The sequence below is a fragment of the Myotis brandtii genome, unplaced genomic scaffold (genome assembly GCF_000412655.1).
Source record: "Myotis brandtii unplaced genomic scaffold, ASM41265v1 scaffold440, whole genome shotgun sequence".
Taxonomy (NCBI): Eukaryota; Metazoa; Chordata; class Mammalia; order Chiroptera; family Vespertilionidae; genus Myotis; species Myotis brandtii.
In genome coordinates, this window is record NW_005366834.1 from 6,242,931 (window position 1) to 6,263,383 (window position 20,453).

The window sequence follows — 20,453 nt, forward strand, 5'->3', positions numbered from 1 at the left end:
TAGCATAGAGCTAGGAGAAAGGAATCCACCCAGATCTGACTCCAAGACCATGTTTCGGGACCTAGCCAGTGTGGCTCAGTTGGTTGAGCATTGTCCTATGCACCAAAGGGGTGTAGGTTTGATTCCTAGTCAGGGCTCAAGTCCAGGTTGTGAGTTCAGTCCCTGGTTGGGGTGTGAGGCAACTGATGGATGCTCCATTCTCATTATGATGTCTTTCTTTCTCTCCTTTTCCCTCCCTCTCTCTCTAAAATCAATAAAAACTTGAAAAAATCATTATTCCATTCTGCCTCTCCTTCTATGTTATACCCATTTTCAAGGCCAGGACCATCTAGCGGTTCTGAACTTTCCTAATGCCGCGACCCTTTAATACAGTTCCTCATGTTGTGGTGACCCCCAACCATAAAATTATTTTTGTTGCTACTTCATAACTGTAATTTTGCTACTGTAATGAATCGTAATGTAAATATCTGATATGCAGGATGTATTTTCATTGTTTGCGACCCACAGGTTGAGAACCCCTGATTCTGTATTTATTGAGTCTGTATAGTGGGCCAAGGCTGGGCACTGGGGAGCAAGCTCAGCATGCTTCCTGCCCTCATAGAGTAGAGTTTTCAAATTGTGGTTTGTAACTCGTAATAGCGAGGTGTGAAATCAGTTTGAGGGCCACATCCAGCATTTAAGAGAAATAGAATAGAAAGTATTGGGATGCATCAAATATTGTGGTGTGTTTTATTAAACTACTAGTGGCCTGATGCACAAAATTCGTGCAAGAGTAGGCCTTCCTTCCCCTGGCTGCCAGCACTGGCTTCCCTCTGGCCACGGGCAGGCACCCGGGACCCGGGCTTCCCTCACAGCCCTGGCTTTATCTGGAAGGTCATCTGGTCTAATTAGCATATTTTGCTTTTATTATTATAGATGTATATAGTAGTTTACAGTATAAACATATTTCTTATTGTAGGTTTTGGTGGAAGTGAGGTGGTTTTAAACAAATATGATAATAGATCAGATAAGTGATTATAAACTGTCATAATGAGCTAAGAAGACATGTGACAGGTGTCTTCTGAGACGGTAACATTTGGGCTGAGACCTCAAGGAAGAGAGTAGCAGGATGTCAGTGACCCAGACAGGGGAACAGCAGGTACAAGAGTCCCGGGCCAGGTAGACAGAAGTAGAAATGGTATGGACCATAGCAGCGGTCGCCAACCTTTCAGACCTCACGGACCACCATTGGTCCATGGACCACCGGTTGGCGACCGCTGGACCATAGTGTCTGACCATAACACAGTACAATTAGAAATACAGAAATGTAAGCAAACACAATGCCTAATAGTAATCTTCATCATTATTATCATCATAACCATGACCCTTCTTTAGCTGCGTCAAATAAGAAAGACTCAAAAACTAAGTTACATAATATTGTCATTCTGGCCTTTGATTTACCTCTACTCTGTTTACTGTTTTTAGTTGTTTCTGAAAGACTTGTTTTTTGTTTTGTTTTCTTTGTTTATGAAAGGTTTTGCTTATAGGCATTGGCTTACTCTCATCATTTTTTCCTAGAATCTATATTGACAGCTGGTTGGTTGGCCTTGCTTTGGGATTTCTAAACCAGGGCATCTCAGCCTTGGCATTCTTGACATTTGGGCTGGATAATTCCTGACCTTCACCAATAACTTCCTCCATCCCCCCCAGTTGTGACAACCAAAAATGCCTACAGACATTGCCACATGTTCTGGGGTGGGGGTGAGGTTGGGGGAGGTGGCAAAATGGAGGACTTGGAGAACTGCTCTAAGGGAAATTCCAGGCTAACATGAGGCGAAGTCTCCCCGATTGAGAATACCCTCTACTCCATCTGCTCATCAAGAGAGGACATGCTAAGACTGCCCCCTGCCCTCTTTCTCTTCAAGAGAAAAAGTTAGGTTTTATGACTGAGAGTTTCTGATGACTTCAAGAAAGTCTGTATACTAGTACATCACTCCTTCCTATAGAAACTGTTGTGTAAGTATGGTGGGGTTGCCTTGCAATGTGTACTAATCTAAGGTTAAAAATAAAAGGGGATTGATAATGGCTCAGCTGTTTATCTGATTAATTGACTCCATGCCTTTTCATACAGAAGTGGACCCAGCCTTGGCAAGCCTACTGTGAGTTGTTTTTCCAATAGTGTTGATTGGTTTCCTTTGTTCTCCACGCTTAACCCAGTCCATCTTGTGACCAGTGGCATGTAATTCTATAACAGGAGCTATTTGTTCTGAGGCCCCATTTTCTCTAAATTGATTTCCTGTCTTTTAATCTTCCCTATTTTGCTCCATTTCGTAACCTCACTACATTTCTCCCAATAAATTCTCCACTGAAGTAACTCAGTTTATTCTGAGTTGGGTTTTTAGGGATACATCTTGTTATTGTATGTTGGCAATTGTCTGTTCCTGAAAAAGAATTCCATTCTTTAAACCTAGAATTTTCCTTTCTGCTATTTTGGGCTAACCTTGTGCAACTAAATACCATGTTGATTATTGTACATAGAAATGAGTTTTGATCATTCAAAGGGCTCTCCTTAAAAATCCTTGAATAAGAGCCCTAGTTGGTTTGGCTCAGCGGATAGAGCATCGGCCTGCAGACTGAAGGGTTCCAGGTTCAATTCCAATCAAGGGCACATGCTCGGGTTGCGGGCTTGATCCCCAGTAGGAGGTGTGCAGGAGGCAGCCAATCAATGATTTTCTCTCATCATTGATGTTTCTATCTCTTCCTCTCCCTCTCTCTTCCTCTCTGATCCCAATAAAATATATATTAAAAAAATCCTTGAATAAGATTGTTGGTCTTATCAATCCATTGAAATCTTTGAAAATTCAATCATGTGGGGCAAAAGTAAGTTTATATGTGTGAGTATGCAAATCTTAGGGTTTTTTCTTGTGTTATTATTTTCCATACGAATAACTGGGTATGCCTCACTCTGTATGCATTAGCATCCTGAATTCAGGGGGCTATTTTCATCCCTTACTTACGTAGGGTTTCTACTTTCATATTATCCTACGAGGGAGGCTGTCCCAAAATACCTAATATAAAGTAACCTCTCCTGGTACTTAGTCTCCTAAGCTTCATGATGTCTTCATAGACATTCCTCACCATCTGTGATGCTATAAACTTGCTTGTATGTTTGGGTTTTCCCTCCTTTTCCTTATTGGAATGTAAGCTATATTCCCAATGCTTAGATTACACCAGGAAATATTTGCTTGAATGAATGATTTTTCTTAATTTATCAGACACTTATTTAGTACCTTTGATGTGCCAGACATCATTCTAAGATCTTTACAAATATTAACCCATTTCCAAGTGGGTGGTTATCCTTGCCTTTCCTTCACAAATACATTTTCTCTACTATTCCCCTTTTCTTTGAAATAATCATTGTTTTGAGCAGCTGCACTCCTGTATCTTAGCAGAATGTTTCTTTTTCTGTTCATAGCCTCTTGTTTATGTAACTGTTTTCTTCCATCATCATGTCCTCTCCCTGAGGTCACGAGGATTGTTCTAGGTCTCCTGATTGCCCCTCTCCTGGAATGGGCACGGCTCAGTTGTGTACCGGTGTGTTCCTGAGAATATCTAAGGAAACCAGTGTAGAAGGTGGGGAACTCTATTTACAGGTCATGGCCATTTTTTTCAGTGGCCATGTGACAGCTCTGAGCGGCTTACTTGTGCTCACAAATGCTCCCAGCACATTAAAAAACAATGCAATGTTTACATAGGTCATAAATACTTAATCACTGTTCATATATATTTTAGTGTCTAAGTGTTGTACCATGTGTATTATTTCCCCCCCAAAAAGCAGAATCAACAGAAATACAGACAACAATTTTAATATTCTAAATTATTTCTGTCCTCAAATTCTGGGATTCTCCATCTACCCAGACAATTCGTGGAAAAAGTTGTTTGTTTTCATGTTGGGCAGGACTTGCTGGTGGTGAGCTTGCAGGAGGTAGTTTTGCTGGCTTTAGTGGCGTGTCTTGGTTCCTGCAAGAAAGATTTTTCTGGGGAACTTGAGTAACCTGTCTGCCAGTTGTGTTGGCAGGAGCTTTGAGCAGAGTGAGGAGAGACCTTCCCGGGAGTGCTGGGAGCAGAGAGAGGACGACACACGGGGCTTCTGTGCGCCCAGCCCGCCAGACGTTCCCTGGCCCCGCCAAGTTCTGCTTCTGCACACACCCTCACAGTCACTTCCGATGGAAGACCAAGAAACCTGCCCAGTGGTGGTGGTTCTGCCAACCCTGCCTGGATTGAAATCATGTAGAAAGCTGAGGAAGGCAGAGGGTTCCAGCTGTACCTGCCTGGATTGAAATCATGGGCATGTAGAAAGCTGAGGAAGGCAGAGGGTTCCAGCTGTTGCTTCTGGGATTTTCCATGTTGCCCTAACATAACTACCTGTACTTCTCGCCTACATCTCTCTGTTTAACTTTCTTCCATGGTATTTATGAGTTAAAATGCGAGCGTGGGTGTCCTGAGTGTTTCCACACTCTTGAATGTTCCTGTGCATTTTTCTTACCACCTTGTTATCCTGGCAAACTCCACCCGGAGCGTCTTCCCAGGGCCCCAGGCCTGCCCCAGCCTGCGGGTGCTCACGTGGCAGGGTTGGCCACCTCGCCAGGGGTGGGGCTACTGGGAGGGGTGCATCTCCTGGTGGGTGTCCCAGCACAGGAAACAGCTGGGGAGAGTGGCTGGTCCTCAGAAGGCGAGCAGGGTGTCTGCCCTGGCCTCGAGTAGTGTCTCAGGACTGGTTTTCAACAGCTCTTGTGGTTCACATGGATCAAATGCCACTGCTGAAGTTTTAATTTTTCTCTAGGAAAAGAAAACATGCCATTTTCCGAGGCTTCTGAAAACCATCGAATTGGTACTTTTGCTTTTTTTGGTGTGTCATTCTCTTTTGCAATAACATACCATTTGTTGCCATGTAGGCAACTGGTCAATATTTAAAAACAGAATCCCAGTCATAAAGTTCTGCAAATATTCCAGAAGGTTGTTTGGTATGTGTATGTGCACACGTGAGAATGGGTGTGTATTTTCATGTCTTTTAGGTTCTTGTTTATTTTTGGTTTGTTTTTTTGCTTCTTGGAGTTCTTGTTTTGAGGATGAACATAATAAAAGTGTGAAGTGAATAAATATGGAGTAGACTCCATAATTAAATGATGTTACTACATGAGTTTGCATGTAAAGCTGGACAGGCTTGGTCAACAGATGGAGCTGACTTGAAATGGTTAACCTGAAACCAAATCAGTTGTGAGAAAGGAGGACTGAGTAGGTTTGAGAAATCCATGCACATTCGGAAATCAGTCTGACAGTATCAGAGTTGTCTCGAGTACATGCTAAAAAGCTGGTGTCCAGCACTCACCGCGGGCATTTGGGACTTTCAGGAAGACAGGCTGACAAGCAAACAAACCGATTTTATTTTAAATCTGAGAGGGGATTTGTTTTGCCTAAAGGTCACATGAATGCTATGCTAGTATATCCCGATAGTGAGGGGAGAGCATCCAGGGATATTTTCCAAACATTCCTGTGCAAATGCGTTCCAATCTTTGAACAAATCTGTAGACATACAGTGAGTTTACGTACCACTTAAATGGAAGAATGTTATTATGAAGCTTTGAAATACATGATCCCTTGTGAAACATTATGCAGTGAAACCAAACTGCTTTCTAAAAGCTTGGTTAGCCAGTTTCTTAACGGATTTAGATCAGTTGGAGAAACAGGCAGAGAAGTGAACTCTAAGGTTATAATTTTTGTGGTTTCCGAAGGATGGTTAGCCTCGAACTAATGTCTCTTGAGATCATCTACCAGCAACTGTCAAGATAATTTCTTCCCTTAAAAAGAGATGGGTGGCACAAAAAAAAAAAAATGAAAAAGTTCTCTGCAGTTTGTTTTTTATTGGCCAATTCAGGATCTTGTTGCGGAAATGTGTAATGTTTGTATGGTACGTTCAGGAAACTTCTAGAAACTCTTTGCTGCTGATAACTAAACAATTGAATTTATCCCACCCCCTCTTTCAGGTATTCACATACAAGCAGAGCACAATTACACACCAGAAGGTGACTGCCATGCACCCCATGAATGAGGAGGGCGTGGAGGACATGGCCACCTTGACGGAGCTGCACGGGGGCTCCATCATGCACAACCTACACCAGCGATATAAGAGAGACCAGATTTACGTAAGTGCCGCTTCGATGCCCTCTAAAAGTCCCCCAGGTTTGACTGTCTTTTCTTCCTTTTTTAATTTTCAATTATGGTTGACATTCAATATTATACAAGTTTCAGGTGTACAGCATAGTGGTTAGACATTTCTATAACTTACAAAGTGATGCCCCCAGTAAATCTAGTACTAGTTTCAAAATTATTGTTTTCAAAGAGTACTTCCTGCCTTTTGAGAACCCCTAGTTAAGGTAAGTAAAACTATGTGTTCAAATGTTTTGCCAAATTAGAAATGTGGCTCAATAAATCATGTTCTCTGTGTTTATTGCCTTGATTTCATTAGAGGGATTACTTAAATTGAAGGGTAATTTGACCTTTCTTCGCCTGTATGTGTTCTGTTTGTAAGTGCTCTGCTGTATAAAGAAGCCAGGAGGAGTGGTTTGACTTCCTCAATTAAGGGTTGGGAAAATGTGGATTTGCAAAGCAATGTACCTGAGCTTATGCTTTTTTCTCCTTTTATGATTTCCTTTTTTTTTTCCTGGCTCTGGATCCCACCCAGGGATATATTTGGATTCAAGGGAAACCATCTACTTTACTTGTGGGATCTGTTTTGAATGGACACATGTCCTTAAGAAGCAGACATGCACATGTTTCTCTCAATGTTTATGAAATGTGACTATTTCTGTATTATAAAGTAATATTTAAAACTCCTATAATAACCATCTTTTACATTTAAGTACATATATATTATGTTATCCGTCAAGATAGAATGGCCTGCAGATTTTATCCATTTTTTATCTGCCTGTTTGCAGGTTTTTACAGTAGACTGGGGCAACTGCTTATATATGTGTGTGTGTGTTTTCCGATCAAGTTCAAATTCATATAGCTTTTAATAAAACATTTTAATATTGTGACAACACTTCATCTTTGAATAATTTTTATTCTTTCGGAGTTACACTGAACTTGGCTAATATTTCTGTGATTATGATGAAGGGTAATGTCAGCTTTTAGAACAGCTAGTAGGTACTAACTGATATTTGAGGCACGCTTAGGAATTAGGGTCCTCCAATTTATCTACGTTAGACCAGGAGAGAAGAGTTGGGAAAGAGGAGGAATGAGAGATTTGGGGGTATGGGGCTTCATTTTATTCATCTTTTTAACAAGCATGTTTATTTGCCTTCTCTTTGCATTGGGAAAGTGTCATTTTTGCCAGATTGACCTAATGTTTGCCAAATGTTTTCAAACAGCCCTGTCTAGAGAAATTTCATCATGTTGTAGTCCTCTGATGTGCTGAGTTTGCTTACACTAAGTCTTCAGATTTAAAATGTTTTCCATATGTTCTTCAGACAAGGTAACGTTCATACATGTCTATGTAAAAGTGGTGGTGTATTCTGTGTCTTGCATGTGCTGGCGGGATGCACATTTATTCCTCTGCTTCCATCTCAGAAATCTCGTGGGCAGCAGTGAATGCCCTCTTCCCAGGGAACGCTCAGGCACGGGTGTCCGAGTTCCCATATACTGCACTGTGTTTTTAGCATTAAGTATCCGACAATTCCATGTAGCTACTTGTTTACATAGCACATTCTTTCCTCAGTTTGTCAAGGACTTACTTATTTTGTCTTTCTGGAGCCAAGGACATTGCCAGGCACCTGGTGGTTGTGCAATAAATGTTTGTATAATAAATGTCATACATATCAGAAAGAACCAGTTCTGGTTGGTAATGAAATGTGAAGCTAGGTTGAAATAGTTTTTATTGGTGTATGTCTCTTGTAGGTAAGTACTTCAGAACTCATCTCTTTTCATGTAAGTCCTTACTCTACATTTAATAGCCAAGCACAAGTAAGTCAATTAGGAGGCGAAAAATACTGCCCAATGGATTTATTTATTTATAAAATATATTTTAACTGATTTCAGAGAGGAAGGGAGAAGGAGAGAGAGAGAAACATCAATGATGAGAGAGAATTATTGATCGGCTGCCTTCTGCATACCCCACACTGGAGATCGAACCCGCAACCCCGGCATGTGCCCTGACTGGGAATCGAACCATGACCTCCTGGTGCGTAGGTCAACACTCAACCACTGAACCAAGCCAGCCAGGCTCTAAAGTGCTTTTATCCATTTGTTCACTGCTATGTGATCCAAACCCAGATGACCCCCTAGGGCCAGAGATTGCAGGGATCTAAAACACAGACAGAGATAAGCACAAGAGAATATCTCAGGAATGGACTCAGAAGTATGCCATGTGATGCTACCTTAAAGTCAGAATAAACCTGCATTATAGTTGGAATGAACTTGAAATTACTGTTCCTTTTTTTATTTTTTTTATCCGGCTGCTCCCCTATCAGACCTCATCTTTTTAAAGTTTATTTTTTGTTTACCTCCCTCCATTCATTCACAAGCTCATCTCAGAAGACTTAAGTTCTTCCAGCTTTGGACAATAACTGCTTTTAGAAACTGTAAAGTAGTTACAAGAGGACAGTTGCCCAAGATTCAGAATTTTTAAAAAACAGGGCATGAATATTTTGTGGCCAGTATCTTCACTCTAATTTGGTTATGAGATGAAACTATTCTTCACTGATGTAACATGCTGAAGAGATCATCTGAGGGGAAGGAAGATGGGTGCCCAGTTGTCCCATCAAAGGAAACAGCATTATTCTAGCAGCATCCATCTCTTCCACTGTTAGAGATCTGAGGTTACATGATATACTCTACACTCATAACTGATGTGGCTGGAGAACTGGTATTGAATTTATAGCATCAGCAGAACAGAAAATGTGATGTCTCTTAGGCATGTCAACAAAGGAATGACCTGTTCTTATTCTACTGAGAATGGAAATTGGAAGTCAAACATCCTTTGTATTCCCAAATAGGGTCTCAAACATTTTGTGATTGCCATTTAAATTGCCAGGAGGCTTGGAGCTATTAGTTAATCTGTCTTCCAATACACTGTTTAATATACCACTGAATAAACGATGCACGTTGTCAATGGATGAGTGATCAACTAATAGCTCTGCTAGTCATTGATTTATTTTTCTTCAGTAAAGTTGCATAAACCAGTGAGTTAGCTGCTGGATTAATCAGCATGGGAAACAATCTTTTGTAAACGCAAAGCTGTTTTTGTATATACTGTTGGGATTTGCTTCATTGTTTGACATCAAATGATGATGTAAAGTTCAAAAGAGTGAATATTTTGCCATGTTCAGTTAAAAGTGCATGGTCTGTGCACAGGTTGACACATTGATTGGCCTGATTTATGCAGAATTAATAAGCTAGTCAGATAGTGTGGCTTTCATGTGCTGCGCATGATACTGGCAACCCTGGAGTTCATAGATGGACTGGGGACCCAGCAGTTTTGAACGTGTGTATGGAGTTTACAAAACTTATTTTCCAGGTGCAACCCCTATCTAACTAAATTTTTTCTTCATCTTGTATACTTGACAGGTAAAGACACTATAACATGGGAGTAATAGTGGGTTTAAATGGACAAAATAAAGTACTGTTTGGTGTGGGAGTTGTTGTGAGGCTGTGTTGAAGTGACTTAACTATGTGGGATATTGAGTATCCATTGAAATGGGTTTGCTCAGCCATTTACATTAATGAGCATTTAAATTCAACAGATATTTTAGGTGACTTAACATGAATGAATAAAAATCAATGCTATTGGAAAAATAATAAATTGCCCAAATGAACCCTGTGGTTAGGATCTTGTTTTTGGTGTTGTTGTTGTTGTTTTTTTCCTGAAGTGAAGATCTTTTTCCTCTCCTTTGAGGGGCAAAACACATGATCTTTGCACATCCAATTTGCAGGTCGACTCAGTTAATTTTGCCTATATGCCTTCCTTGTGAGACTTGGATAATTAGATTCTTATCCATAAAGCAGCCACCATGATTTTCCTATCATTGCTGACGCTGTTGGCAGTGGGTGCCTACCGTCAGGTGCCCCCTGTGAGAAAAGCACGGCTTTTCCGTCTTCTATCCCAACTCTGAGAGACGCCCGTCTGTATAGGGTGTCCCAAAATTCACGCAAGATTTGCAATTTAATTGAATTTCAAATCTTGCGTGAATTTTGGGACACCCTGTACATTTAAAGGAGGGAAAAGATGGCTTGACTTACAACATAGGTGAGCGCTAGCCTTTCTGGAGGCTCTGGGGGAGGACCCACTTCCTGCTCGTTCCTGGTGCTGGCAGAGTTCACTTGGGACTGAGGTCCTCGCTTTCTTGCTGGCTGGCAGCTGAGGGCTGGCCCAGCTTCTAGAGACCCCCCTTCCTGGAACTCCAGGTTCCTCTTGCTTAAGGCTCCACCATGTCAGCCTTTCCCATCCCCTGGTGACTTCCCAGGCTAGAGCCCAGCTCAGCACTTCAGCTCCCTACCTGTGAACCCATCCCAAACTTCCACCTTGAATCTCTTGCCTCTGGGCTTCCTGACATGGAGGCTTGCCCCTGATGGTCTCACCCCTTGGAGACGGTCTGATGAGGGTCCCACCCTCCTCTGTCCCTTCCTACCACTGAGGAGACCTGGTGAAGGCAGTCTCCCTCTGTAAGTTCCTGAAGACCCAGGCAGTGGAAGGGCAGGGTGTGTGTTTGTGGTACAAGGAGGTAATAGGTGGGCTAGGAAGCCCGAGCTGGGTGTGAAAAGCCCTATGGAGCAGGGGCCGTCATGACACTACGGAGAGTTGGTTAGAAGGAAAGGCTAGTGAGACACCACGCATGAAGATGCAGATGAGAGTGAATTTGGTGCGATGGCCTCGCTACATTGGGAGGTTCTTTGCTTATGGACTCTGGTGTTTGGTTGGGAACGCTGAGATATATGTAGTCAGGCTGGGTCTGGGAACCCCGAAGCAGTGGTTCTTAAGCAGTTGATGCTGTCCTTGGGGACATTGGCGGTATCTGGAAGCATTGTTGGTTGTCATAGCTAAGGAAGAGAATGCTAATGGTATTTGGTAGGTGGAGACCAGGGATGCTGGTAAAGGTCCCACAGTGCACAGGACAGCCCCACAACCAAGAGTCACCTGGTCCAAGACGTCAGAAGGGCCGAGGTGGAGAAACCCTGGCTTCCTTAAAGCTAGCCAGCAAAGTCTGGGCTCACTGTCGTACAGACTATGCCGTCTTTGCTAAAGGTTAATGAGAGAATCTACCAGAGAACAATTTTAAAAAGAGCTGATAAGGAAGTGATGTGAGATGAGAGAGTCAATCAGCTCAGAGAGTGTTGCAGTAATTCAAGGGTGAGGAGCTGAGGGTTTTAGACGAGGGTCTACATGGTAGTGAGCAAGACAAGAGCAGATATGAGGAGTCAGGGGAGGTGAAGGAGACAGGATTAGCTTTAATGACACCCCTCATCAAGCCCCTGAAAACCTGGCACCGTTGGTCCGGGCAGCCAGGGGAGGGGAGGTGGGTTTTGGGTGCCTGATGTACTGTAGTTTCTGGAGCCTTGTTCTCTGAAGCCTGGACCATTTCAAATTGTTATGTACCCAGGATCTAAACACAGTGTTGACAAGAGTAGATGAGGTTTCTGTTGTCTTGAAGGTGAGCGCTGTGTCCAGAGCGGAGGGACTGCCATACCAGGCTCGTGGTGTGGCTGCTCTATTTCCCTCCGAATGGAAGAGAAGCCCATTCTCTCCAGGAAAGGGTTTGTCATGCTCTGGGTCAATTGCACGGAGACTCCTGTCCCAGCCCTGAAGGAATGGCCCAAAACCACATCAGGGAGAGAGCTGCGGGGAGCTTGGGCGCGCCTGCAATTAGGGGGCAGGAGACGGCTCCGAGGAAGCCGTGCTGTTCCACCCGCCCTTCGGTTAGTTTGTTGGTCTTGTTGAACAAACAGTGCAGAGATCAGAATCAAACCAGCCCGTTTAACGACGTGGGGCTGTGTCTAAGGATAAATGCTCATGTCAGCACAAAGATTCTTCACAGCTAACGTATTTTTAGGTGTTTCAAAAATACTCTTTGGTTAGGTGGTGTTCCAGACTGAATCTGTAAATGTATTTGATGTTGTTCCTGCATTAACTTTGAAGCCTGTTTCTGTCAAGCCAAAGGTGTTAGCATTTCTAAAAGGCAGCAACCAGCCCTAGCCGGCTTGGCTCAGTGGATAGAGTGTCGGCCTGCAGACCACAGGGTTCTGGGTTCGATTTCAGTTACAGGCTCTCCCCCGGCCCATGCCCTAGTGCCCTGGCTGGGGTGCGTGCAGGAGGCAACCAATCAACATGTTTTTCTCTGTCTTTTCTTCTCTCTTCCACTCTCTCTAAAAGATCAATGGAAAAATATCCTCATGTAAGGATAAACAAAACAAAACAAAACAAAAATAAATAAAATGCAGCAACCAGTTAAAGACCCACTGATTGCAGGAGGCAGGTGGACTGAGGCGTTATACCCGACACCATGCCATGGAGGGTACTGTTTGGGACATGTGAATTGAAATCTGCATTTCATTGCCTTGAGTTGAGTTTTCCCAAAGTAGACTTTTTTTTTTTTTTGGCTTGTTTCTTTTCCTTTCCAAAGCCAGTGTCGAGTAACAGCCGCCTCTCACAGATTCGGGATGGCCCGTTGGTGGGATGAGGAGTAGGCCTGGCATGTGTCTTGTACCGGGAACAGCTGAGTCCAGTGTGGTTTGTCCGGGTTTTTTTCACATGAAATCAAGAACTGGTGTTGCCAAAAGATGATTGTAACCATCTGTCTGACTGGGGATGTATTTTTAAACTTTACCAACCGTTTATGCTTTGAGTGGCCACTTCCACGTCAGCACATTGATGGTGGCAATTACAAACCTTGTTTTCCTGATTTTTTTTCTTCTTCCCCGCCTCTCTTTGGGGTCAGACTCCTTTCAGCAAGGAAGGGATTTTAGTCTGAAACGGCTCGAATTAAATCGAAATGTCACCTCTAAATGTAAGAGCTTGACTTCAGTAACAACTCAACTTACCTGTTGTGATCTAGTTTTCAGCGGCCTTGAATGCTTCATGGTTTTTTTTTTAATTGTTTAAAAATGTTTTTAATTGTTTAATCGACAGTGATGGCGAACAGTTTTGTTATGTAGAAGGTAGTGGCTTAGAGCACTAGAACACCTTTACAGTGTGAGTTTATCAGGTGGGTTGGTGGTCAGATCTCGGACTCTCAGTATATCTACACCGATTTAGCCCTGCTTCTGTGTCAGGATGTGTGCTGGGCCCCAGGGGTGCAAATTACTCTTCTTCAAGGTAGTTGCTTCTTGAAAGATTGGATAAATGAAGGACACTGCCCCTTCAGGGCCTCCCAGTTTATAGGCGAAGACAGACACAGCACACCATTGACAATAGCGCGGGGTAACAGTACATGTGGCAAAAGTACTTACTAGGAACACAGAATGGGCCTTGGAAGGAGACGGTGAGGACAGGGTCGGGAAGTGGTTCCAGCCCAGGCACCAGTTGGGCCGAGTCTTGGAGCATTCACTGGGGAATTTGGTCCGGAGGAGGGTGGCTCATTCCTCGCAGAAGATCAACGTGTACAGAGGCATGAAATCGTGTGATGTTAACCATTTGTCCAACTGCAGGACATTGAAGATGCGGAGATGAAGGTTGCATGTGGCGGGCTGACAAGGTGGTCAGGAGCAGGTGAGGAAGGGTAGTGACCTTGGCTTTATTTGTGAAGGCTGCAGGGAACAACTTTACACTTGAGTTCTGGGGAAACTCATCTGGCTGCAGGGTGATGGGTGAGTGCAGGAGAGGGGTGGGTCTAGGAGGAGAGGGGACCAGCCGACCAGATGGGAAACGATGGGGTTCTGGCCCAATCCTGGGAGAGCTTTGAATTCAGAAGATACCGAGAGGTAGAATCTTAAGTGATTGAGTCTGGGGGGCAGGCAGGCTGAGTTTGTGCAGGATGATACCTAGATTTCTAGGTTAACCATTCTGATGCCATTTGTCATGCATGAGGTGACCGTGAAGAAACAGGTGTTTGGGGGAGATCAGCCATGTCCTTGTTACATGTGAGCTAAGGGGCATCTGAGTGAAGATGTCCAGTGGGCCATCGAGTAGACAGACCTGTCATTTAAAATGGAAGCTGCATTCTGGATAAACATTCTGGGAGTAATTCACTGCCATGTTTAACGGAGATGATGGAGAGAGAAGGAAAGAGGAGAATGGTGAGTGGCTAACGACTCCGCTTCTTAGCAATTCTTCCCTTTGGAAAGTGTGCCATGCATCCAGCTCTCAGGACTCCATGACGAAAAGCAGTTGTGGTTTTATTTTCATTAACAGGAACAATCGTAGATAACTTCGATTTATGTCACCGTTTTATGGAGCCATCGTGTGGGATGACAGGGGATGTGTTGTTATTACTGATCAGAATCTTTGGCCCGGAGGGGTGTCCCAGGGGAGGCAGCCCCAGGCTGAGGACTTCCAGCTTCTGACTTGGCCACACCTTGCCGTCCAGTCATTGGCTCCTGTGTTGGAGAAGCCACTTGCCAACAGTAGCAGGACTGCTCCCTGTCTCCAAACAGCTCTGCGGCTGAGGCTCCGGGCACTTTGCTTTCTTGGTTGTAGTTGATGTGTGTGTGTGTGTGCGTGTGTGTGTGTGTGTGTGTGTGTGTGTCTAGGGTTGGAGAGCAAGTATTATATCCTTATTATGTCTTTTGAAAGCCTTGAATTGGTAGATGTCGGATTGAAGAAATATAGTGAGTTCCTCCCAACAGTTTGAAGCAATGTGTGCCCCAGCTGTTCCAGATTATTAAAATGGGCAAGGATTTGTGTTTTTTGGTGAGTTATGTGGAACTTTTCTGAGTCTGAGTAGAAAAAAAGTTTTATGTGCTTCAAAATAGAATGTACTTTCTATTTCTGGAAAGCCGTTAGAAGGACCAGGCTATTGGTTTGTGCGGAATTCGGATTCTAGTAGGAGGGCACCCGTACTCAGTCCCACCTCGTGTTGCATGTGCCTAGAATCTTAACTACCGGGCGTTATCAAGGCCCTTTTTAGAGCAGTAATAATACATTTTTATAGAGTGATAAATGGTACAAGCAACAAACGTCGCCTCATAGCTCTCAGAGTTTTGTACTACATTTTCTCGTTGCTTCCCTTGGTACTTAATTTTCTACTGGGCCCTTCTCCTGTCCCTCCATTCCCCAGTCGCCATCTTTACTTTTTGTTAACTGTTGAACTTTACTTATTCAATGAATCTGTTCTTTATTTAGTGACAAAATCACTCATGCAACGTGGTATATTTAAGGTAGTGGGGAAAATAAGATGTCTTGTCTGGGCAGTGATTATTGTTGCTGATGGACTTCTGAGATTTCACACAATGTCTTTCTTTGGGTAAAGGATTAGGAACTATTGCTATTGTTGCCATGTTACTTTACACTTGTGTTTAGGGAGGTTCACAAGTGCTGTTTGGTGTGCACATGGGCACAAGCAATACAAACTCAATGAGTCCTTAAAGACCCTCAGGGAACTGAAGGCCCCCCCTCACCCATAACTGCAATGAGAATAACAGAGTAGGACATGGGGTGACCTATCACCTTCTTGGAGCCACTCAGACTCCCTTCTCGAATATTCCTGTGGTTGACCCTGAGAATCATGGGAGGGATGAAGAGTTTTAAGCAGGAGAGTTTCGTCTTCAGATGTTCTTTGTCAAGTGTGGAGCTTGGATTGAACATACAGGGCCACGTGGGACATCAGCGAAGAAGGAGGCATTTATGGAAATCTAAGCAAGTGAGGTCAGGGCGGCAGAGAGGGAGGGAAAGGGAAATGTTCTAGAGTTTACTGAACGCGAAGCTTACAGGACGTGGAGACTTTGGCCACTGACGATGAGACTGGCAGCATCTGGGGTGATTCCCATTCTGTATGTGGGTGGGTGGTGAAGGGGGTCACGCAGACCCACAGTGTGACAGCAGTCCCTTGTGCTGTGACTGCAGGGCAGTGCTTACCATCCTCTGCCCTGCCCACACCTCCAGGCTGCCTTGGAGCAAATGAGGACTTGTGATGATGTCATGACGCAGACAATATCGTCCTCTGTGCCCCACGTTTATAAATGTCAGGTAAAGTTGTTTTGGAAACATGTAGACTTAGTTGTCATTTAAAAATGGTGACAAGCCTTTTGAGAAATGACTTAGGTCATTAGTGAGAAGGTGAAATTGTAAACCTTGAGCCTTCATGTTTTAAGAGCCTAATTTACTCTGGTACTAAATGGAGTTTCTTGCAGTGGAGAGACCTTTTTAACTCTAAATGAGGCAAGGTTTTCTATAATTTTAAAAAAATCAAAAATCGGGTTCTCTCCATACCAGCCAGACACACATTTAACACATTCTTTGATTTCTCTCCTTTTTTTATAATAAGAGATTTCAGATTATTGCATTTGGTTCATAGTCTGTTGTTTGCTGTCGGGTACATGTTGTTTGCTTATGGTACATGGGAGTCCATTTGTTGGATTTACTGTCAACCACAGCACGCATATTTATTATTTGAACTCGAAAGAGACTATATTCCATCCCTGAAAGTCTAAATGCCTCTGTTCTCTCCCTTACTAACTGGTCTGTGATTGTCACCAGAGCATGTTGGTTTCTCAGTTTGGGTTGACATCTGAAGATGTGTACTCTCACACTTTTTATGAAGGTTAAGGGACATGATGCATCTTGTTATTTCTGGATTTGTGAACTTGTGTATCTGGCTTCTTTAATTGGACAGTGCTTTCAAGGCTCATCTGCATGGCAGCAGGTATCAGGTAGCAAGTACTTCGGTCTTTTTGTGGTGAATATTCCATTGTATGGATATTCCACATCTTGTTTACCCATCTCTCTGATGATTGACATTTGGGTTGTGTCCACGTTTAGGCGATCATGAATAATGCTGCTGTGTCTTTATTAAAGTACCTGTTTTTAATCCTTTGGGGCATATACCTAGGAGAGGAATCATTGGGTCATATGGTAATATCCCTTTTATGTTTTTAACCTTTTTCGGTTCAATATATTTCCAAAACACATTACAGACCCCCTTCCATTTGAGAACAGTTATATGGAACGTAGATCCTTTGCTTGATGTTCCTGGCAGTCACCATGAATAGAAATGATTACAAATTGCTGTAATACGGTACAGATGCTGTTCGGATGTTTCCTGCTTTCTGTCTAGTGTTTCCTGCGTTCCTCCTGCTCTGCTGCATTGCCCAGCCTTGCCGGTGAATGAGAGAGGGCTCTGCATTAGGTCGCCAGGGTTCAGATCTCACCTCTGCCACTTACTGGCTGTGTGACCATCCATGGAATTTTCTCTCCATGCCTCAGTTTCCTCATTGGAAAAACAGGGATAGTAATACATTGAACTTCCCAGGGTTATTGTGAGTGTGAAAGGGGTCAGGCCCTCTGTATGAGTCTGCTCTGGCTGCCGTAAAGAAATATAACTGACATGGTGGCTTAAACAACAGAAGTTGATATTCTCACAGTTCTGGAGGCTGGAAGTCCAAGATCGAGGTATCTGGCGGGGTTGATTACTTCCCAGGGCTCTCTCCTCAGCTTGCTGTGTCCTCCTCTGGCCTTTATCTGTGCACACACATCCCTGATGCCTCTATGTGTATCCAAATCTCTTTTCTTACAAGAATACCAGTCAGATTGGATTAGTGCCCACCCTAATGGTTAACTTCAACATCTCTTTAAAGGCTATGTTTCTACATACAGTATAGTCATATTCTAAGGTGGTGGGGATTTAGGGCTTCAACATATGAATGGGGGGCACAGTTCAGCCCAATGTACCCCTAAAGCCCTTGGCACAGCGCATGCGTGCCATAAAAGCCGGCTGGTGGCCCTGCTGCCTCCCCTTCTCATTTGGCTTCTTCGGTTGTGTCTGAGACTGGAAACCAGACAACCACACTTTGGTAGCATTTGCAGAAGTGCAAGCGGAATGCTTATGTCCATACGGAGGGGACTTGAGGTGTTCCGGTTTCATAGCTCAGTGGCTGTCTTAGCTGCTCTGAAGATTTAGCTTAATGTCTGGCCTGGCTTTGGTTCCAGAAAGGTCCGCCTGTCCGTCTGCTCAGTTCCAGGTGAGTGACAGGCACTCAGGAGCCGTTGAGATTACTGACTACCTAGGATTTTCAAACGGTCTTGTTACTTTTTACACATTGAGGTTCAATACACACACCATCAAATTTACCATTTTGATTATTTTCAGTATACAGTTCAGTGCCTTAAATACATTTGCATTGTAGGGGTGATCTTTGTAAGTTATATAAATGTCTAATCATGGGGTTGTACATCTGAAGCTAGCATAATATTATATGTCAACTGTAATTTAAAAATTTTTTAAAAATGCATTTGAAATGTTATGCAACCATAACCACTATCTACTTCTAGAACGCTCTCACCATCCCAAACAGAAACTCTGTACCCATTAAACCGTAGCTCTCCATCCCTCCTCCCCCAACCCCTCTGCCTCTCTCGTTCTTTCTTCAACCCTGCATTCATAGCAGCCACCTGAGAGGGCAGGGTCATGATGAGGACAGGGTTAGGAGGGCATGGGGATAGGGATTTGGGCCTGGGCTGGTTCACCATCTTTCTTTTGTGTTCCTTCCATAGCAAGTCGTCTTAGAAATGGCTGCATTTGTTTGTACAGAATGACTAGATTTTGTACCAAAAGTTACTGGAAAAACAAATGCAGTGGGGAGCACACATTACCTTTCCCCTAAGGGACACCCAGTGGGTTCCCTGACATGTGGCAGACCACCCCCCCCCCCCCTCAACATGGTTTGGCATAGAGCTGCATGCAGACGCCCTCTGGCCCAGCCCCAGCAGGGGTGGCGGTGCCAGCCCTCACCCCCCCAGGGCTGTGTGTAACTGTGTCCCTGTCCTTGCAGACCTACATCGGCTCCATCATCGCCTCGGTGAACCCCTACAAGCCCATTGCCGGCCTGTATGAGCGCGCCACCATGGAGCGCTACAGCAAGAGCCACCTGGGGGAGCTGCCCCCGCACGTCTTCGCCGTGGCCAACGAGTGCTACCGCTGCCTGTGGAAGCGCCACGACAACCAGTGCGTCCTCATCAGGTAACCAGGGGTCTCCGCCCGCAGCGCTGTCCAAGCCGGGCCCCCACCCGTCCCCGCGGAGCACGTTCATGAGAAAGTTCATAAGCGCCCGATGTCTCAGTGAAGCTTTCCGTTTGGGATGGCTGGTACCTACAGCTTCCAGCAGACAGGACGCACGCACTTTACAGCAACTACTCCATTTGTTTCTTTTTGGAAATTTGCCTGAATTCTTCTTCAGTTTATTCCGGTTGTGAGGCCTGAGCTTCCTGCGGACGTAGGAAGTGTTGCATAGTTCTGTAGATGAGCAGGGTTGATATTCCAGAGTGCTAGGCATGCCTAAGCAAGCCTCTTTTTCCTCATACAGCGTGGTTGCCCCAAAGGGAATCTCCCAAACTGAAGACTTTTTGGTAGTTTTAACTGACGCTCCTAACGCATACCTCTGAATTGGCTATAGAAAAGGGACTGCTATTACATGTTTAGGAAATGATAGGAGAGCGTGATTATTGGATTTAAATTTTTTTCGAGGAGGTAGGGTCTTGACACATCTCTTTCAGCTCAGTCTTCCTCATTGATTGAAATAAACCTCCAGAAACCCCAATGTCAAAACCTTTATTACTAGGAACTGTCTACAAAGGAGTAAAACCTGTCTCTTAAAAAAAGCACTTCTTCGTTTTTATTAACTAATTCAAAATGGCTCATCACCTATATTCTAGTGACATCTTTACTGGACCTTCTTATTAATTGTTTATATGGGACTCCTGTTCTGGTGACGATCAGCACACCCCTGGGACGTGTCCAAGGAGGACGAGCTGCATGTCACTTTCAGCGGGGTTTCCATGGAGTCCCAGGCATTTCATTCATTTGTCCTCCAGGCGTTCACTCGTGGAGCGCGGCTGTTACTGGGAACCAGTGGTGTATAAACAGAACTGCCGGAGTGAAAGATTTTTTTGACATCTGTTTTAGATGGCTTTTTAGTCCCAACCTGGGGCAAAATAATTCTATTAATTTAAGAGGAAAGGGTTGTTTGCATTTGGGAAGGATAACAGATAAGATCCCACCTACCCGCCGGATTTCTGATTCAGTGGGAGTCAGGCCCAGGAGACAGATGGACAGCCATATGGCCGCTGTAGACTTCCAGCCGATCAGGATCACTAACATTGCAGCCCCAGATTAGACAAGGCAGCCCACCTGGTCAGAGTCCAGGCAGGTAACTGGTGGCCACAGTTCCTGTGGGAAACCAGTTCCAGATGGCGAGAAGCAGGCCAGCCTTCCCCCCAGTTCACCTATCAGAGAAGCGCTCCTGGTCCTGTGGGGGATGGGGTGGAGGGGTGG

General features: G+C 44.2%; 1 protein-coding gene across 1 annotated transcript in view; it reads left to right on the forward strand.

The window, feature by feature from the left end:
• Positions 1-20,453, forward strand: part of MYO10 (myosin X) — a 205,652-nt gene that overhangs the window by 80,883 nt on the left and 104,316 nt on the right. Inside the window, exons 3-4 of the mRNA XM_014546332.1 lie at positions 6,024-6,182; positions 18,955-19,142. Coding sequence (XP_014401818.1) covers positions 6,024-6,182; positions 18,955-19,142 — 347 coding nt within the window. The remainder of the gene's footprint in view (positions 1-6,023; positions 6,183-18,954; positions 19,143-20,453) is intronic.